This window comes from Ochlerotatus camptorhynchus, unplaced genomic scaffold (genome assembly GCF_037179485.1).
Source record: "Ochlerotatus camptorhynchus isolate MF236.1 unplaced genomic scaffold, CSIRO-AGI_Acam_v1.1 ptg000371l, whole genome shotgun sequence".
NCBI lineage: Eukaryota > Metazoa > Arthropoda > Insecta > Diptera > Culicidae > Ochlerotatus > Ochlerotatus camptorhynchus.
Window position 1 is genome coordinate 1,336,511 of NW_027040859.1, and position 20,358 is coordinate 1,356,868.

The 20,358-nt window shown below is 37.7% G+C and overlaps 1 protein-coding gene across 1 annotated transcript; it reads left to right on the forward strand.

Annotated features, from left to right (window-relative positions):
* The first annotated feature begins 698 nt into the window (after positions 1–698).
* Osi1 (Osiris 1) lies at positions 699–16,567 on the forward strand. Its single transcript, XM_065232693.1, has 3 exons — positions 699–1,035; positions 15,973–16,344; positions 16,408–16,567. Exons 1-3 carry the CDS (start codon positions 699–701, stop codon positions 16,542–16,544), a joined length of 846 nt encoding a protein of 281 aa, XP_065088765.1. The 3' UTR covers positions 16,545–16,567.
* Positions 16,568–20,358: the final 3,791 nt, after the last annotated feature.

Below are 20,358 nucleotides of genomic sequence, written 5' to 3' on the forward strand. Positions count from 1 at the left end.
CATTTCATTGATAGTGAAAAGAGGGAATTATGTGATAAGTATCGGGAGTAATTTACCTTTACAACCTCTACCCTAGGTACTACACGGTCGAGTTCGGGCCACATACGCTGTGTGGCAACGTGCAACCGTTGCTATCATCCTATTTTCGCTCCATGATCCGTGCCAATTGATACCGCTCCTCGATGATGTTGTCGTCGTCGTCGTTGGTTTATTATCGTTCGCAAACGCGGGGTAGGGTTAATTAGTTTGAAGAAGTACTAATCAAGTACCTAGCAGGTAGATCGGGGTGCCTTGGTAGCTATAACCGCGCGCAAGTATGTAGATTAGATGCTGTTAGAAGACCGACCTCGAAAGGAAAGTGAGTTGTTCAAGGGCACGCACTACCCGGCTGCAGGTGGGGATCTTTGATGTATAAAAGCCTCTGGAGTCGGGGACATGAATCACAAACCATCTGTGAACATTGATAACGTAGGGTACGCAGCAGCTGTCCCGGGTTGAGTGATAAGAACGAAGCATTAGAGAGTGTCAATTTGGTGGTCATGAGGACTTTGATTGAAGTGCAAACATTGTAGAAAAAGTGTTATCCTGCGTGATAATTGAAAAGTACTTGAAAAGTGATTCGCTTTAGTGCAAGTGAGTTTAGGGAGCTGTTGATCCAGCAGCGATTGTTTGAGTAGTGTAATCCCTCTAGACCAACCATGATTCCCCGAGGCTGTGACACGTTGACGGTCCTTCTGTTGCTGATGGCTGCGGTTGCGGTTGGCCTAGCCGATGACAGTGGGGGTCCAAGTCCGAGTGCACCGAACAAGCTAGACGATTACGTGCTCACCACCCAGTCCGAGTGTTACAAATCGAAACGGTTGGTGTCGTGCTTCAAGTATCGAATCTCGCGATATATTTGGTCGTTCGCTTCCGGTCGTATGAATTGGCTGCTGCCGGAGAATAACGCCTACGAGGGAGGCAATGGATTACGGCTGGTGCGGCTCAACGAACCACAAGAAGATGATGTATTCCCCGAGGCGCGACAGATTTCACGTGAGTTGGGGTGGGATTAATACACACAGTTGGATATGGCGCTAATTAGGACAAGTGCTATTATCGTGTGCCATTAGGACAAGTGCTATTATCGTGTGCGTTTTGCCATAGAAACCATAATTCATGATTATAGCGTTTGTGGTGAAAACATGTATGGAATGTTAAAGTGTTTTACATTTAGCATCAGTTCCAGGAATCGATGTGATGTTAATGCCATCAATTACGTGAATAAACACCAGTGGATGGGCTTAATCTCTGTTTATGGATTAAATTTTAATTAGAATTAAAATATGTTGTGCGTGTGGTTTGTATTGGTGACATTGTCATCAGTTTATAAATATTTAATAGATATATGGTCGGGTCCACGGGGGCAACAATCACGAATTTCGGTGGAGCCCACATCATTGTGATGAATATAGTGGGTGAGGATGACTACAACAGACTGCTCTTTCTAGCATTCAGCACTGCGATGCAATTTTGAAAGAGTAAGCTGTTTTGTTCTGTCGTACCTCCGTCAGTTTTACCGCTGTCAGTATGCCCAAAAGTGTCAGATTGTCCAAAAATGTCAAAATCATGTGAGCTATGGTGCATCTATATGTGGTTGACAGGGATAGGGTCCCCCTGATCGGGGCCGTCAAAAGCTAACTCCTTGTTCTGGTAAAAACTAAGGAAATTCTACAAGAACTTACAACTTGTAAACCAATGTTTTTCACATGAGAATTACAAGCTTTGGTCCTTGTAGTTTCATTATCCTTCCCACCCCAGGGATGCCAAACTTGAAGACATGTCTTTATTTTGAAGACATTTGGAATTCTGTGAAAATATATTTTTGCATCGTCAAAATTTCAAAACATCTATAATCTTCTTCAAACATACGGAGGACCCTCATAATTTTGCACCAATATTCCTGATCATTTGGGTAGGTCGCTGAAATTAAACGAAATTTTCCTAAGCTTCCAAAAAGTTCAGAAAGCTTAAGATCCTTCGAGGAAGTTCAGAAAGAGTATGATCTCTGAAAAACTGATACGAAGTTCCCTGAAGCCATAAGAAGTTATCTGAACTATACCAAAAATTACTGAGCTATGAAGTTTACTGAGTCATACTGAGATCAATATGAATAACTACTTCAAAGTTAGATGAACTTCCACGAAGTTTATTGAACTTGAATCTCCCTGAAGTAGTACATTTAAATGTAACGAAATCCTCTAAAAAGGGTATCTGAACATCTGTGAGGTTTCGTGAAATTAAATTATATCTCTTGAAGCTTTCTAGACCTGTAAGAAGGTTCCACTTCTTCGCAGTATATTTTGAGACATTCAGCCGTGAGCATTTTTTTTTTAAATTCCTGAATATCTACTAAGTTCTTTGAAGCACTACGAAGTTTCCAGAATATCTACTAAGTTTTCTGAATATCTATTATGTTCCCTGAATTTCTACGATGTCCCTTTCATGAAATTCCCTGAAGTTAAATAAAAATCCCTGATCTTCAACAAAGTTCTTTGATTTTTTTGCAAAATTCACTAAAGCCCTTTAAAATTTGCTTTTACAGCAAAGTCTTTTTGAGCGTGTTGATTTATTTCCTTTTAATTTTGTTTTTGCTTATCTATTGACAGATACGCGTATTTCGTCTACTACTTGCAGACTTCATCAGTGCCAACACCACTGAAGATTCCATATTTTATCAACGACTTACATACTAATCATTAGGTACTATAAATCAGCAGATATCCAACTGATTCGTCACATGGTACCTAAATTTAGTATCCCACAGGTAAATGCATGTTACGATGTGTTGTTTTAGGTAGCATTCTAAAGAGTCTCGAGTATCCGTTCCCTTGATCTCTATTAAGCAATGTTGATTAAATATTTCTAAACTTAGAAGTTGTGGCCTAGATTTAGTATTCAGCAGCAGGACAAATCAGCTGAAATCATTGTTAGGATCAACAAAAGATTCAATAAATATCTTAGGAAAAGCCGGTGTCTACCTGTGGGAGACTAAATTTAGGTACCAACCAAACTGGTTAGGTAAATGTGACATGTCACTTGAATACCTGCTGATTTATAGTACCTATTGATTAATAAATCAGTCGTAGAAAAAATATGGATTCTTCAGTGGTGTTCAGTACTTGGCACTGATGAAGTCTGCAAGTAGTAGACGGAATACGCGTATCTGTCAAAAGATTATCAATTTTAACGGAATTAAAAGGAAATAAATCAACACACTCAAAAAGCTCTTCATAAAGGGATTCCGTTAAGAGGATCGACAAAATTAAAAAAGATTGAACTTTTACTGTTTTATTGAACTTCTTAGCTTAGGAGTTCACTGAATTTCTACAAATTTAGCAGAATTTCTATAAAGTTCACTGAGCATGAACGAAGTTTTTTTTTAATTTTTATAAAGTTCAATAGACTTCTACAAAGTTTGATAAACTTCTTCAGAATTTACTGCACTTCAAGAAAGTTTCCTGAACTTTAACAGAAACGAAGCTTTTGCGACAAGTCCAACGTGATCTTGTGCTGCAACTTTGGCACCCGGAACATTTTTGTCGGCAGTTTCCTGGCCACACAATTAAAACAACTACTTAAACCTTAGTAAACCAGCTAGATCTAGCTCATTAAGCCACATACCAGATTGTATGTTTTAATTCCTTCACTTTAAATAAAACTTGACATAATTGTTGTCGTATTATTGTTTTCAATCACGATTATTTTTTTGACAAATTATATTTTCAGTCGACTTAGAAGGGGGCGGGGGTAGTAAAACCTTCTATACTTGAGTAGCAGATGTTGCTAGTGAATACACGGCTGCTCAATCTCACTCAGCATCTCTGTCATCTCTGTCATCTGAGTAGAAGTTACTCTCTTTCTCTCTATCTCTGAGTGAGATTGAACGGCCGTGTCGGCCACTGAGGTTCATCAATATTGAATTGTTTTACTCTTCTTCCATTGAATCCTGCTCGAGCCCCCATGACTTTAATAAACTTAGTTTACATTCTTGTTTAGCCAGAGAATGTTCTATTGGGAATGTAATGAAACCCAGCTGAGTCATCCAAACTGTGCAGGTTTCTCCCGTTCAGTTTTCAATTAATAACATTGTGTAACACGATTTATCTAGGACATTATTAGACATTCTCCTGTCCTGTCTCTTGAGTTGAAGTATACAGTGCTGGCCTAAACGTCCCAAATTTGGGCCCATAAATACATTCAGCAATCAACTAAATTTTCAATAGTGACCAAAAATATCCATTAGTACCGTCCCAATGACGCGTTCATCTAGACAAAATTGATAAATAGCAGATTTTTAGCGATGGGTAATTTTTCAAAATGATGGCAACCAGTTTCATAATTTGACGGTTGATTTTATAATTGTTTATTTATTACTAGTTGAAACTTCCCTATATAAATATGGGAACTATTATATAATACTACAGAGGGCAGTAATGCTTCATCATAATTGTCAGGTGATTCTGGCACCTTAACTCTATCCCAAGTCGTAGAAAAGTCCAAGGCGTTTCAGGGACGAATGACCGTTTAAGGTTAAAGTCCCGTTAAAACAAAGACAAGACAAGACAAGAAAAGTCCAAATTAATGGCTTCCCAACTAACAATTTTCACAATGTGAACGCATTACGCATTACTCATTACTGTATAAGCCTCAAGCTGCATTCAAACGTTATACGATATGAGGCAGTCTTTACCTCTATACAAGCAAATCTGACAAACTTAGTCAGCTACTTATGGCGGTTGAGACGATTGGGACAAGTTCTTATTGCATATCCATTTACGCTTCAAAACAGTTATCCTGCTGTTTAGTTGTGTGCGAACTTGAAAGGCGCTTATTCAACCTTTTTCCGGTTATCCAATAATCACTACATAGCTTTCTCTTGAAGCCGGGTTAAATATTATTTTGTTGGAAGAATTTGTTTTGCTGTGAAATCAAGTTAATCGAAATTAGTGATAAGCACACCACCCGGGCTGGAAAGTGCCTCAGAGCGTTAGCAATGCAACTTTTTTTTATTTATTTATTTCGTCAACCAACGTAGACTAGTACATATTCGAAAACAGTTTTGTTTTCTTAAATTTATTTATTTATTTCGTCTTTAATAAAAATTGAGCAGTGTCAGCTTTTCTATTTTTTTTATGAGTTCTAATGCCTGGTTATTTCTGACAGACAAGAAGTTAAATTTTGACAACCGTGGCTCGAAAAACGGTCGATCGACAGTATGGGGATTTTCGAACATAGAAAATAACTTTCGAAATGTCACTTTTAACCACGAGTTAAATTCAACTCAGCAAATGGTTCACAGCCTTAAGCAAACCCCACACGCATCAATATATTGACGCGAAGGGGAATTATTGACAATAATATTGATGATGTGAATTCAGAAATATTGTCAATCTCGATATATTGACGTCAATATAGCATATATTGACAATACGATTATTGTCAATAAAAGCAATCGTGTAGGGTTCACTTTAGTGGTTAATTCTGGGTGTGTGTCTCTCTACTCTTCTACGCTGCACTTACGCAGGGTGAAAGGCACAATAGTGCACATGAATTACTTTTCTCGACTAGTTACTTAAAGCTTTGTGAAGGAGCAGAGTAAAAGTTATTGACTGAAAAATGCTTCCAAAGTAGCGTTAATACAGTTTATTAGCTGAGTACAGGTTGTTTAGATGTTGAAAAAGCACTTTTGAGGTTTATGTTATTCAGCAAGCGTGGTTGGTTGCGTTGAAGCCATCAAATGAGTAATATATTCATTTAATTAACTTTGTTTTGCAGTTACAAGTTGAAAGTTAGCGTTAATTGGCTGCTGTTATTCAGTGCGACTGACAAATGGTTGTGAACAAGTTGAGTAAACGCTCTCCAAAATTATTTTGCTTGCTTCTGCTTGTAGCTGTGTTTGCAGCTGGAAAAGTTGGCTTATATAGCTGAAAATGTTAGTTGGGTCGTTCACTGAACTTGTGTAATACAGTGCACATTGTGGACATGAAATCTCAAAATATGAAACTTCAAACTGTTACGAAGTTCTGCTTCTCTCTATGATTCAGCAAAACGTGCGATGTGCTGTTCGTGTTCAGGGTCTAGCATATCTTTGAAGCACGACTCATAGGGCCTTATTACTTCGTATTCTCCGTGAAGTGACAACTTTTCACCACCCACTTTGATTTGCCCGGGAATCACTTCACCGTGAATGGCAACTTGTCACTTCACTTCGTATTCACCGTGAAGTGACACCCGTAATAAGGGTCATATACTTTCTGAAACCGTTCAAAGGTCTGGAAACATAAACGTAAGTTAATTCATCTCTATGTTATAGAATACAGTATTGACTAAGAGGAAGAAGAGACAACTGGCTTCTTTTTGCCTGTGACATGTTCTTCTTCTCTCGCGGAAACGACCGTACAATAACTATTTCGACGCAGTCGACTGTCAAAATGCAAGAAAATAGATTCCCTGTTGTAAAAATTCTCGCGGTTCTATACGTTCACCCGACCAATCAGACGCTGGTTCGCGTTTGACAGAAATTGGTTCAAAAAAGCCCCCCGTTGTCTCCTCTTCCTTCTAGAGTATTAATACCTTTCGTAACAATCCAAGCAATCCATCCGTACTGAGAATTGAAAGATGTTCAATTAGCTTATGGTAATTTCTGCCGGTGAATCCATATTGGCTGTGTCTTGTGTTATTGCTTGTTGTGACCCACCGCTACTTCAGCATCAATGCTGTCAACGCTTTTATAAATGGCGTTAATTATACCAAGCGTTATGTCAAATAAAGGAACAGAAACTTCATGCAAATAGCGGCGCCGGTGATGTAGGGGTAAGCGTGATTACCTCTCACCCCAGCAGGCCAGTCGGCGCCGCCGGGATGTTCTGAGACATAACATCTCTGCTCCACGCCTTCCTTCGGAAGGGAAGCAAAGCCGTTGGTCCCCGGTTCATGAATTGATGGGTCGATAGGTAGGTTCCTGTCTGCATTTATCTATTAATTTCAGGATTCATTCGATATTCTAATTGAGTAACCACAGTTTTGCAAACATGCTTCATGCTAGTTCTTCTTTTCTTTATTTAACGTTGGTCTCTGTTCCGCAATCTAGTGCCAATCACCGACGGACATCGATTGCCATCCATTGACGGCAATTGAATGTGCACGAAGGCAGCTTCCACATCTGCGTAGTATATTGCACCCATTCAACATACATGCGCCGGGACCAACGGCTTTACTTCCCTTCCGAAGGAAGACGTGACCAGAGATTTTTATGCCTCAGAAAAATCCCACCGACCTCGGCTGGGATTGATGGTAACCTCCTTTATCAAACTATGTAGCAGAAATAGTGTGAAATCGGTTGGTAAAACCGTGATTATGAAAAGACAAAGTCGATGAAGAGAATCGATCAAAATCAATTGTGCCTCTTTGCCTATAACCCCCTTAACTTAATGTTCATTAAGCACTTCCACTGTTGTTGATGGAGAGCTTTCTTAGCCTGCACCATTTTTACATTCGTATATTTTGTGGCAAGCACAATCATACCCTATTCCCATGGAAGCCGAGAAGTTTTCCAACCCGAAACATGTTTTGACACAGTTATCTCCAGCATGGTCTTAATTTCAGCTGTGCTTCTTTATCCACAAATCTAAGGAAGGCTTTGAAAGATGTAATGTTATACATATCTACCACATATAATAACAATCACAGCAGTGTTTTTGCAATGATATAAAAAAAATGGTGAAGAGAATCGATCAATGCGACGTATTGAAATGTTTTATACAAGCATACTGTATTCGTCCAAGTAGCTCAGTAGATCATAGACCTAGGGACAAATATATTATATTAACAATATAATCCACTCTTTCGCTAAGCTGGCGAACCAAATTTTTAGCGATGAAAGCACCTCTGTGGCCAAAAAGGCTACCAATGTATTTGTTTATCGTCACGAGGGGTAAACCAAATGAAAATTTGTTTAATGTTTCAAATGAATGTATTTCAGCATATTATTTTATTTGATGACAACAGTGACATGTCAGACATATATTAAAGTAATATACACAATGTAATTAATGAAAATAATGTGACTCTTACTTTTGTAATAAGTGCTATAGTCGCACCCCTCGATTGGAATTGAATGATTGTTGCTGACCTTTTTCAACGCTAGATGGTGCGTGAAGCAATATTTTGTGGGTCGCCATTGCAATTGGCGTTGACGGCGACTCTGTAACTCTTTACTCCTATGAGAAAATCCATAAGCAAACGTCAGACTGTGCGTGAAACATGGCGGACTTTGTACTATCCTTTCACTCCACCGAAAATTCCCATAAGAAACTGTCTATATTTGCTGGAAGAGCAAATTTTTCGACGGTGCCGTCAACGCCAATATGTGGAAAAGGCATGAATTGATCATATTGTTAATATGATATATTTGCCTAGGGGTGATTCAAATATGACGCCCGCTATTAAGGGAGAGGGGCGTTCTTAGAATTCAGAACATAACGTGTAATATGTATTAGAAAAAGCGTGACGCAGAGGGAAGGGAGGTGATAAAATTGATATGTATGTGGACGATTGAATCGCCCTTAATGATTGATAGTGGATTTTTTTGGTAGCTGAACTATGAGTAAATCTGAGTACAAGAAGTACTCTAATGAAAGCTGACTTTCCCTCGGTAAGATCTATTAAAAGTTTCACACGGAAATGGGAAATTGTCAACCCACACAATTTTGTATGGATCATCACAGTTTTCAGACGGAGGGCCCCATTCTCCCTACAAGTCGGACATTGATAATGAACGTTTTTAAACGTAATAATTAAATTTAATCTCATTGTAAAAAATGTTTCAATGATTATTTTTCCATAAATTGTGAATGAAGTTAACATCAGGCTTTTGGAACAAATATTTTTTCATCATAGTTAAGGGGTTATTAACACCAACGTCGATATCAAATCAACCTGACATTTGTAATCGGGATTTAATCCGAGTATAATATTGTCGTTCCACTTGAAAGCTGGAAAATCAAACTTGCGAAAACGATTTTTTGTAATCACCCAATCTTATTTTCAAGCTTCCAGTGGAACGACAATACCGGTTGATGGTAATCGCCATAAGCATGTTTCAATTAATCATGTGATGTTGTTTTTGACATCATCCACATCCAGAGGGCCAGTCATTTTCGAATGTATGGTAATGGTAGGAAACCATTTGGAAATACATGAAAATTTTCAGTTTTTATTCATTATCGTCTTAAGGGGAAGCTCACCGGCCCAAAAATAAAAAAATATTTTCGGTACGTTTTTATTTTTCTAAAAATATTGGGAAAAATTATCAAAAATCCAAGAAAATCAGTTTCTTCCTTAGATTTTTGTCAAAAATTACATGCAAAATTTTTTTTTCTATCTCATCATGAAAAAAATTGGACTCTCAGAAAAACCGAAAAGTTGATGTTTTGTGGTTTTTGAGTCCAACCTTATGCCATAATGACTTATAAAACATGTTTTTGCATGTGAATTTTCTTTAAAAAATTAGAAAAAATGTGATTTTTTAAGATTTTTGATACTTTTTTTCAATATTTTTAGAAAAATCAAAACGTAATTATTTTTTTCGAAGCGGTGAGCTTCCCCTTAATGGGCAGTTTTAGATGCACAAAAATTGCACGAGTGCATTACTATGGTTTTTTTTTATTTGTTTCCTTCTGTGAAAGCATGTTTAGACACAAATCGTGGATTTTCTGATATTCTCCATAATGCAAAAATGATTTTCCTACCACTGAAGGGGCGACATCTCCCGGATCTTCAGTATAGCTGCTACTCAAATCATATAATTAATTCGACACATTGTACAAATACAACGTTGTGCGAATACAGCGCAACGTGTCCGACGTTATGTTTTACATACACACTAATATTTTGTTTCCGTGTTCGGTAAATTTTGCCAAACTCAGAACAGCTGAACGTTCGGTAGAACTTTGACCTTCATTTTTAAGGCTATTGAATTTGAAAATAATTTCACAACATATTCAACCTTGTTTAAATGATCAAATCTTGTCATTTTAGTGGAGATTTTGTTTCAAAGTAGCTAAAAAGCAATTGAATTGAATTGCATAAATTTTACCGAACAGTTCAGCTGTTCAGATTTTGGTAAAAATTACCGAAGTCGGCGATAATTTCTAAGTGTGTACATACACACAGAGTTTAGATTACCGAAGCCGGTAAAATTTTACTGGGTTTTTAAACAGCTGAGTTTTCAGCAATCAATTCAGTAGTTTTTGGTTTAACTGAAAACTCGGTAAATGGAAAAAGTCAGTTAAAGAATTGCTGACTTTTTCAGTAATTTATTTGTTTACATTATTTTTGCTGAGTTTTTCAGTATTTTGATGAATACATATCAATGAGTAGTAAATAAATTATTTCGGAATTTTTAAGATTTCTATTAGGGGACTCAGACTGAGATCTAATTGAAATCTAAATTTGATGTTGTGATTCGCTGATAATGATTACTCAGGTTGCTGTCGTTTTGGTCGTTTTAACGTTTAAAATATCAAAATTGAGAGCAAACATATCTTCCTGTGACATCACATTGAAAACTATTTCTGCTATCAGTGAGAGCAAACTGAAAACCAAATTTGATATCCATTTTTCCTGTTGATAACATAACAAGTATTCAATTTGGGGTATTGCTAAGGCAATGAAAACAAACCCGCAACCGAGGGGGACGACTCTATCTACGATGCAAAAAAGATTGTGTTTTGCTGTGGCTAGCTGCGCCAACGCTGAGTAGATAGAAAGAAGATTTATGACGATTCTGAAGATTTCCTGCAAAAAATTGATGAGCGATGCAAGTAGATGCGACAAATGAAAGAAGATTGTTCGAAGATTGATTCGCTAGTGTGAGATTTGTTGACCATCTAAACTTGAGATTTAGATGTGTCGCCCCCCCTCGCCCGCAACAACATATTTTTGAAGAGCAAATTACAGCAAAATGAAAACAAAATTAGGTATCAAATTTGTCAATTGCGTAAACTGAAATCAAATTATGATTTCAGTTTGATGTTGATATCAAAACTTGATTTCAATTAGCTGTCATTTTGATGCTGGACTTTGCTCGGGTAGTTTTTGTGATTTGCAGTTCGAAAACCGTAAAAAAATTACCGAACAAGGAAACCGTGATTAAGTGTGTACACACTAACTTTAGATCGCTGAAGTCAGTAAAATTTTGCTGGGTTTTTGAATTGCGGATCCTCCAGTAATCATTACAGCAAAAATTTGCATTACCGATCTGTCCGTAAAGTCAATCTGTCAAAAATAACTGTTCATTCAGTAATTGGTTCGAGTTGCGTATACTGGAAAGCCCAGTAATTTTTTTGTTTATTTTGCTGCAATTTAACTGACCAGACAGTTATTCTGTTAATTCTTGTACCGTGTTACCCAGTTATATTAAAAGATTTGTCAGGAAAAAAAAACTATGTCCGGAAGGAAAATCATGTATTTCAATGTTAAATGCATTTTATGTTTCTCATTTTTTCAGGACACTGATCGGAAACAACAACAACCATAAAATCAATACAAACTACGGCGAAACTTATCGCTTGAAGTTGTTATGTTTCCAACCTCCATAAAAACTGACTTAAAGATTACAAAGATTTGCTTGCCGCTCGATCGACAATCTACATTGAAAACAGTCAACTACATGCACAACATATGGAAACATTCCAAGAAATTCCTTTTCAAAGGAATAGTGACGTTCTTCCAGGAGATAATTCCATCGGTGTTGTCTTCAGGGAATTTTCCACGGGCGTAAAGTGTAGGAGTTTCATGGTTTAATGTTGGTATTAGCTATAGTCGTACTCCATGCCAAATCATGCACTATACCTACTTGAATCCATTCAACAATTCCGTCATGATATAATTCATGGTTTCTTACAAATTTTCACAAAACTGCGCGATAAAACACTTGCTCCCGGATTTTACTGAAGCTAAATGGCGGCGGGAATAAAATTTACAGGTTAGAGTTTTACAATTCTTGGTCGGTAAAACAAAGTGGCTGTTTCGCTGACCACTCGGTAAACAAATAAAGACTACTTTGTGCACACTAATTATTTTTACTGACTTTTCGTGAAACCTAGAAAATTTGGAAATTAACGACTTTCTCAGCAAATATATATTCTGTGTACAGTATTTTGCATCAAACGATACCGAAGTTCAGTTTGTGTTTTACAGAACGCCGGTTATTCATCAGATTTAAACTGAATTTTCAGTAAATCTTTCGTTTTACCGTGCAAGCCCAGCACAAAAAAATACCGATCAACTAAATGCTGGATTAGTGTGTATGGAACTAAGATTGGGCCCATCGCTAAAAATCTGCTTTTTATCAATTTTATCTAGACGAACGTGTCATTGCGACGGTACTTATAGATATTTTTAGTCGCTATTGAAAATTTAGTCGATTGCTGAATTTGTGTATGGGCCCAAATAAGGGGCACTTAGGCCAATATTAGAGTTATTTCCCCTACTTGTTCACTTCTTGTTTCATGAATAATAATAAATTTGTTAGGAAACAGCTCCACATTCTGTTTACATTTATCATTTGAGTTGTTTGTATGAATAACAATAGAACGATATGAACAAATAGGAGTATGGTAAAACCAATATCTGATATGTACGATCCTTAATTATTTGTCGCGCGTTTTTGCAAATAACTCTTAATGATTTTCTTCTGTTTTCGGCTTCATCGCAAATATAAATCAACAACAATCAAAAAATCCATCAATGTCTATGTAAGCCAGACTAGAATTACGTAGCCCTATACAGTGTTTTTCTTCTTCTGCATGGAGTACATCCGGAGAACTTCTAGATTTGGGCGTAATTGCTTTTGTAAACAAACACGCCCATCACTGATTTCTCGCGAATAAAATCACAATCTTGCGAACAAACTATACCAAATGATAGAGGAATCATTCATCTACCTGTTTGTATTGTTAGTTTTTTAGATTGAGCTTTAATTTGCGAGAAATCGGCAAATGATGTGTTTGTTTACAAAAGCAATTACTCCCTAATCTCGAAGTTCTCCTAACATTTCATGATAACTGCACCGCAACAAACCTACTGTGATGTAAAACTTTAAATGCATCTGAAAATTCCATTAATTTGAAAATTATATTGTGTCTTTGCTTTAATATTGTATCAGCTGTGTCAGTTCAATATTGTATCAGCTCAGTCCCACTGTCAATAATGGCAATCCCACATCTTTGTTGGTTATAAGCAGATGACCATCGGTTCAATAATCAGCACATCCATTTAAAATAACAACACCGAGATTGAATGTGAGGTGTTTAATTCATGTGTCAAAAATAATTGGTTTCCTTGAATCGGTTGCAGACACTAATGTAACAGATCAGAAGTAGGTGGAAAATGAATATGAAAAAACCCAATCTAATAATTGCATTTTATAATCGAAAAAAAAGTTCTTCGGGATGGACTGATACCGAGGGAGTGGACTATTTTCAGACAGGTGTCAAATGAAAGATAGAAGGTTATGATTTCAAATGATGAAGGATTCAGCGATGCTTATTTTTTTGTTATAAAGCTTCGTCGTGACGCGTATTTCGTGTACAATGTGCGGACTTCTTCAGTGTCTTGTACTAATACTTGAGTATTAGTACAGATATACCTCGATATAACGTAACTGTCACTTTTGGCTGCCATAGTTGATTTTTCGTAAACGATCATTAAAACAAGCAAAGTAATATCACAAACGAAGTTACAGACGACTAACTGGCGAAGAAATCCATTAAAATAATGTGGTTCACTGTAATAGAATTTTCTTGGAAGCTTGTGCCATCATCATTTTGTCATTTTTTTTATGCATTTCAGTTTTGAGTAGAGTGAAAGAGATAGAACCAAAACATTCTAGTACATTTGGTGAAAATGCTAGTTCAATCTAGTAGTAGTGTTGCCATGTGGTACAATCCAGTAGTAGTGGTGTTGCCATGTGGTATACTGAAAAATTGCAATAGCAGGTTAGTCACCAAAGTTTTCGAGCCGCTCCGTCTGTCACTTCGTTTGTGGTAATATCACCGTCAGACAGATGAGATAATCCCCCATCTATTGGTAATATTAACTTGTATGATTCAATTATTATTAGGGAGATATTGACAATAGAAGTCAAAAGTGACAGTTACGTTATATCGAAGTATACCTTTACAATATAGGGTAAATGTCGGCTTCGGCACCCATTGACTGTTTTCGGCAACCAAAATTTAAACGTTAATTTCACTATGTTTTCCCATCAACACACTTCCCTGAATGCATCCAAACGATTCTTTAGTCTTTCAGCTTCAATCTGATTGTATGTGTACGTCTGAACAGTCCTGTTATGGCAGATTTTTATTCAAATGAAGCATACGTACTCTAAAATGGGGTTGATTTCAAGTTGCCGATAATAGAACAGCTGGTTAACACGCAGTTCTAATGGGAAGGTTGCCGAAGAAAACGAGGCTGCCGACAATAGTCACACTCACCTGAGAAGTTTGGAGCGTTGTAAAAACGCTTTCAAACAGTTTTGAAGAATTCTGTCGATTAAAATGGATAGAGAAGCAAGCAGCAGATGAATGTAAACCAACAGACACGTCATATATGTGCGTGAAGCTGAGAAAATGCTAATAGAAGTGTGGACACTGCTTAGATTGACGAGAATACGTAAATTCCCCTACTGAAGAACTCTGCACATTGTAGACGAAATACGAGTATCTGTCAAGGATAAGCAATTAAGGTGAAAGTGACCTGGTGAGTAAATAAAAATTTCAATATTGCACAGAAAAAAATTCTGAATTTTAACTATCGCGTAAAAACCCCCTTCGTTTAATGTTGAGCTATACTTGGCATAAACAGCGAAATCGTTTACAAGGTTGCATACAATATTGCTAATTTATGCAATATTGCGCTTAAATTTACACGAAATATCGCGTAAATTTATGCCAAATCTAGCGTTAATTTTATGTGCGCTATATCTCGCAGAAATTTACATGAATTTTTCGAACGGTGTCGTTTTCTCTGAGACATCACTTTAGATTGAAAAAAGCTATCGTAGTTTTGTGGCGAAATACAACATCGACGAAAGCTTTTTGCAATCTGAAGTGATGTCTCAGAGAAAACCATTTTTGAAATTTTGATTTACTCACTAGCTCACTTTCACCTTAAGGTAGTGAAACTAAATGGAAATTACTAATCCTTCTATCTTTTCTATATAGTTTATACTTGTACACACTTAGAAAAAAAATCATGTAAATTTAGGTGCTCTGAGACTGACATATACGAGCGGCAATTTTTACATAAAATTGAGTCTTAATAGACGCAAAATTCAGCTCAATCAAACGTACTTTTCAGTCTCGGAGCACTTAATTTTACATGACATGTTTGTTTACGTCTCATCCTTTTTGTCAAAGATGGATTCCGTCACGTGTAAAATTAGGTATTTCTAAGTGTGTAGGTTGCATATTTAATTCCAAACAACAATGGAATTCTTCCATTTACTCCTTCGTTTTGGCTTCGCCAAGATTCGAACAGCAGAGTAGATCTGCAATTTATTTTGCTGAGATTTGGTACAACAATTGTCGAGGCTCAGCTAACAAATTAGATTTTTGCTGAGATCTCACCTAACAAACAGATATTTTGCAGATATATCAGCAAAAGTAAATCCCTAGGCTGTGGGAGATTTTACCCAGCTAGATTGAGTGCCTAGAAATTTTCTTATCAAAACGAATGCAAGATTCAATTTTACTGTCACTGACAAATGATATGAAAACCCATGACAGCTACTTTTATGTCATGGCAATGACATTCTTCCATGATGGCCATGAATGAAATTAGTGGGCCCATTTTCCAGAGGTTCACATTTAATCACAACCCTAATAAATCTTTTCGCTTCCTTCTGCTTTCTTCTTCGCACAGTGTACGACAACGAAATCATGAAGGTGGCAAAATTCCTGCAGCGCTCGCTAAACACCTTCATCGCTGCCCATGGCGTCCGGATCGGGATGGGTAACGATAGCGGGGCCCGCTTCCTGGACGATGTCGATGACTTTGATGGCCGTGGCAAAAAGAAGAAGAAGTGGGGAATGATCCTGCCGTTGGCACTGATGCTCAAACTGGTGCACATGAAGCTGCTGCTGAAGCCGATCCTGCTCGGCGTGGGGCTAATCCAGGTACTGCTCATTGCCGGTGGTCTCATCATATTCAATTACTTCCGTCACAGCAGCGTCTGTCGTTTGCAGCCACACGTCGTTCACTCCCATTCGCACATTGCCAGTGAATCGTCGCCAGGTAAGTTGCCGGAGTTAGGGATATCCGTTTGAAAAGGTAATTTTTGGTTCTTGTTCTTTGCAGATATTTCCTATGCTGCTTATGGTGCTTACCCATCGTACTCGGCATCGCCGTACAATGCCTACAGCAAGGATTGGGCCTCTAACCGAGCCTATAGTGCGTATAGCTTTCTGGATGCCATCGATAACCAGAAAATTTAGTAGTTAGAGTGCCAGTAGAGAACGTAATTCAGGATATTAACTGAATTCACTGGAAAACCTTTTTGACCTCTTTTCACTTTCAATAGCTATTCACCTGCTCACCATTCTATTTAATATCCCTACACAATCAAGCTCCTTCCATCGTTTTTGCTTCAAACTGCCTTCTCTTTAATTTCTATAGAAATCGTTTGCCAAAGCTATCATCTTCTGTGCTCTGCTAATATTTTCAAACCCGTTGCTAGTCTCAGATCCGCGAGGAAGATTGCATACTTTTAAAAGCGCTATCTCTACTTCCATTTCTTTCCCATCCGTTTTTTCCCCGTACACTAAGAGTGTTTGCCTAAGGACGCCGGTAGCGTTGAAGAACAGATTTTATTTAGTTATTTATTTATTTATTTATTTATTGAATTATGTATTTCCCGTTAAATTAAGCCAACGATCGAGGGAGGATGGGTGATTAAGTGTGCCGCTCCTCCCCTCCAGTAGCAGCTAGAAGATAGCTCCTCTCAGCTCTTATCTTGTTATCTTTAAAGGCCACGAATAAATAAAATGACATGCAAACAAAACAAAAAAAAAAACAACAACCCAACGGTCGTAATACCTGGAAATTGATTGTGTTTTCCACGTGAGAAATCCTTGTTCGCTTCGCCCAGTCAGTTTCGGCTCTAGGCATAGTATGTAAGGGGAGATGAACCGTATTCATTAATTTCCAGCGCTCGCATCGCCGTCGTACCAGTCATGAGATGGGCCGCAGGTTCTCAAAACTTGTTATCAACTCTAATCCCTTCTAGGCCTATAAGCAAGTAGAATTATGGTCTACGAATTGAAGTGCATTGTGTTGTTTCGGGTATGCCAGGTTGAATCCCACAGGGTATGGGACATTCGCGGACCGGATTTTGAATTTCCTAATGGGTGTCATATTTTAGATCCATGTAAATTGTAAATGTCCGTCTGCTTGAAGGTGACCTTCTTGTTACCAGTGCACAGTTGGCCAGGAATTAAATCTAGCAGGAAAAAATAATAACGCTCTGGGATTACATCGAATGGAGATGGCGTCCTGGTTGCAGTCTCTTGGATTAATTAGGAATACAATTTGGTGTATACAAATAGTTCAAGTTGAGGCCGCAAAGATGGCACAGCGATACAAACTGTTTTTTTTCTTCTTCTTTTTCCTTTATTTAACGTCGGTCTCTGTTCCGCAATCTAGTGCCAATCACCGACGGACATCGATTGCCATCCATTGACGGCAATCGAATGTGCAGGAAGGCAGCTTCCACGCCTGCGTAGGATATCGCACCCATTCAAACACACATGGGCCGGGACCAACGGCTTTACTTCCCTTACGAAGGAAGACGTGACCAGAGATTTTTATGCCACAGAAAAATCCCACCGTCCTCGGCTGGGATTGAACCCAGCCTATTGGGGTGAGAAAGTAGTCACGCTTACCACTACACCGGTGATTTTTTTTTATTTCACAAAACAGAGGTCTGTCTTGGAAAAAAGTTGTAGAATGTAAAATTTTATGAAAAGTTGTACTTCAAAAAAAAAAAAAATTGATATACCGTGCCGATTCAAATTTCGGACACTTAAACTCGAATTTCGGACACTTTTAAAAGTTGATTATCTCGGTCGAATATGATCCACATGTCTTGTAAATTTTAAATTTTTTTGACTAGTGCCCTCCACGATCATCTAACATTATTACTTTGTTTCTAACTGGATGTAATATTTAATTAAAAATGAAAGTGTCCGAAATTTGAATCGTCCGAAATTTGAATCGGAACGGTATACAAAGTTTTATAAAATTTGCCAGAAATTCACGCTTTTAGTACTATATTTTGATCAATCAACGATAAAATACTTTTATATTTAAATATATAAATCCAATGTTTTTCAGATCAATGATATTATTTTAGAGTACTGACAAATGTACACCACATGAAATTAAAAAAAAATACATGAATTCCTGAATATTTTTTTTTAAATGCGTAAGTGAACGCAAAATGCCATATTTTTTTTTCAAAATGTGCACCAAATACACTTCAATTCCTCGGAATATTTCAGAGGTACATTGAGATGTATTTGAGATATTTGGAATTGAATTAAACAAAATATATTGACCCATCTAGTCAAGATGTCAAGTTAGCGCAAATAATTCAATATGAGTGTCTTACGATCGAATTCTGTTTCAAGATTTTTACCACAAAATAGGTCTTGTCCATCTGAACAACTTAGTACATATCTAGTACATATGTTAAGGGGTTACGCCTACCTGCAAACTTTCAAAAAATCGATTTTTTTATTGTTCTAATCGAAAGTATATAAAGTCAAGAATATTTCCTCAAAAGATCAAGTTGAACCGATGAAAATTGTGAAAGTTATGCGACGTACAAAAATATTCACTTATAGTGGACTAAACCCAACTTGAAACTTTAAACGCGATTATCTCGGAATCATATTTTCAAAACCGGTGCGAAAAATTTCTCGAAATGTATACATTCGATTCGTCCGATTCGTTTTGATTTCTGTTCAATACTATTTTGTGCAGTCCACGATCGTTCGGATTTCGTCTATCATTTAATTTCGATTTTTTACAGCCGATCAAAGACAAATTTTAAGGATCAAAAATCGGCACTTCAACTTTGCAAGGCCGCCATTTTGTCAAAAAAATTTAAAAAAAAACTGAACGATCAAGGAATAGTTTAACACATGCTTAACGATTTTGCATGGTTTTTTTTTATTTCAGATGATTACATCACAACCGCAGTTGTCACCGCAAAAAGCGTTTTTTAGAACATCGTCCACGGGGAGCAGCCGTGCGGGGCACCAGGACCTCGTTTTTACAGCATCGACTGGTAAATGTACCATTTAATGTGTGTTCAATAAACGGCAGAAAACCGATTTTCAATATGTTGCGTCGTTTTCGAGAAAAAACAAATCCAAACTTTCGGTCTTGCAGGTAGGCGTAACCCCTTAAGTTAGGGACAAATGAATGTCACACTTGCGCCACTTGGGGAGTGAATTCTGAACTCAACTATTTACCATAAAATAGGTCTTGTCCATCTGAACAACTTTGCCGAAGTCGGGAATCTTCTATCTAGTCTATCTAGAAGTTAGGTTAAAGCAAGCAATTCAAAATAAATGTCACACTAGTGCTACCTACAGAGTGAGTTCTGAACTAAACTGTTTACTTAAGGATAGGTCTTGTTCAACTGAACAACTTTACCCAAGACGGAAACCTTCTATCAAGTCCATATGTTAAGTTAGAGCAAACAATGCAAATTGAGTGTGACACTAGAGCTGCCTTGTGAGTGAATTATGAACTAATCTCATCACCATAAAATATGGCTTGCCTATCTGAAAAACTTTCCCCAAGGCGGGAATAGGGGGCGACACATCTAAATCTTAATTCTAGATGTTAAAAAAATATCACACTAGCGAATCAATCTTCTTTGATTTCTCGCATCTACTTGCATCGCGCATCATCTTTTTGCAGGAATCTTCAGCACCGTCATCAATCTTCTTTCCATCTACTCAGCGTGCGCGCAGCTAACCACAGCAAAACACAATTTTTCCTGCATCGTAGATAGAGTCGCCCCCCTCGGGGGGGTTGACAACCGGTCATAAATGATTACGTACCCTCGGCCTTTCCCAACGACGTCAGCAGAAGTTACTTCTGGCTGCCAGTGCCGAGGAAATGCACACAACGGCTGGTGTAGGCTGAACGTGGTGTTGTCACAACCAACGAGTAGGAGGGATTCATTTTGGAGCCCCAAGTTGACGGTCAAGCCACAGACAAACAGACATAACGCTC

Excerpts from the sequence above, each read along its gene's own strand:
- Osi1 (XM_065232693.1), top strand. The coding sequence starts at position 699 with ATGATTCCCCGAGGCTGTGACACGTTGACGGTCCTTCTGTTGCTGATG. Across the intron at positions 1,036-15,972 it reads CGAGGCGCGACAGATTTCAC|TGTACGACAACGAAATCATG; the intron begins GTGAGTTGGGGT and ends TTCTTCGCACAG. Across the intron at positions 16,345-16,407 it reads TGCCAGTGAATCGTCGCCAG|ATATTTCCTATGCTGCTTAT; the intron begins GTAAGTTGCCGG and ends TGTTCTTTGCAG.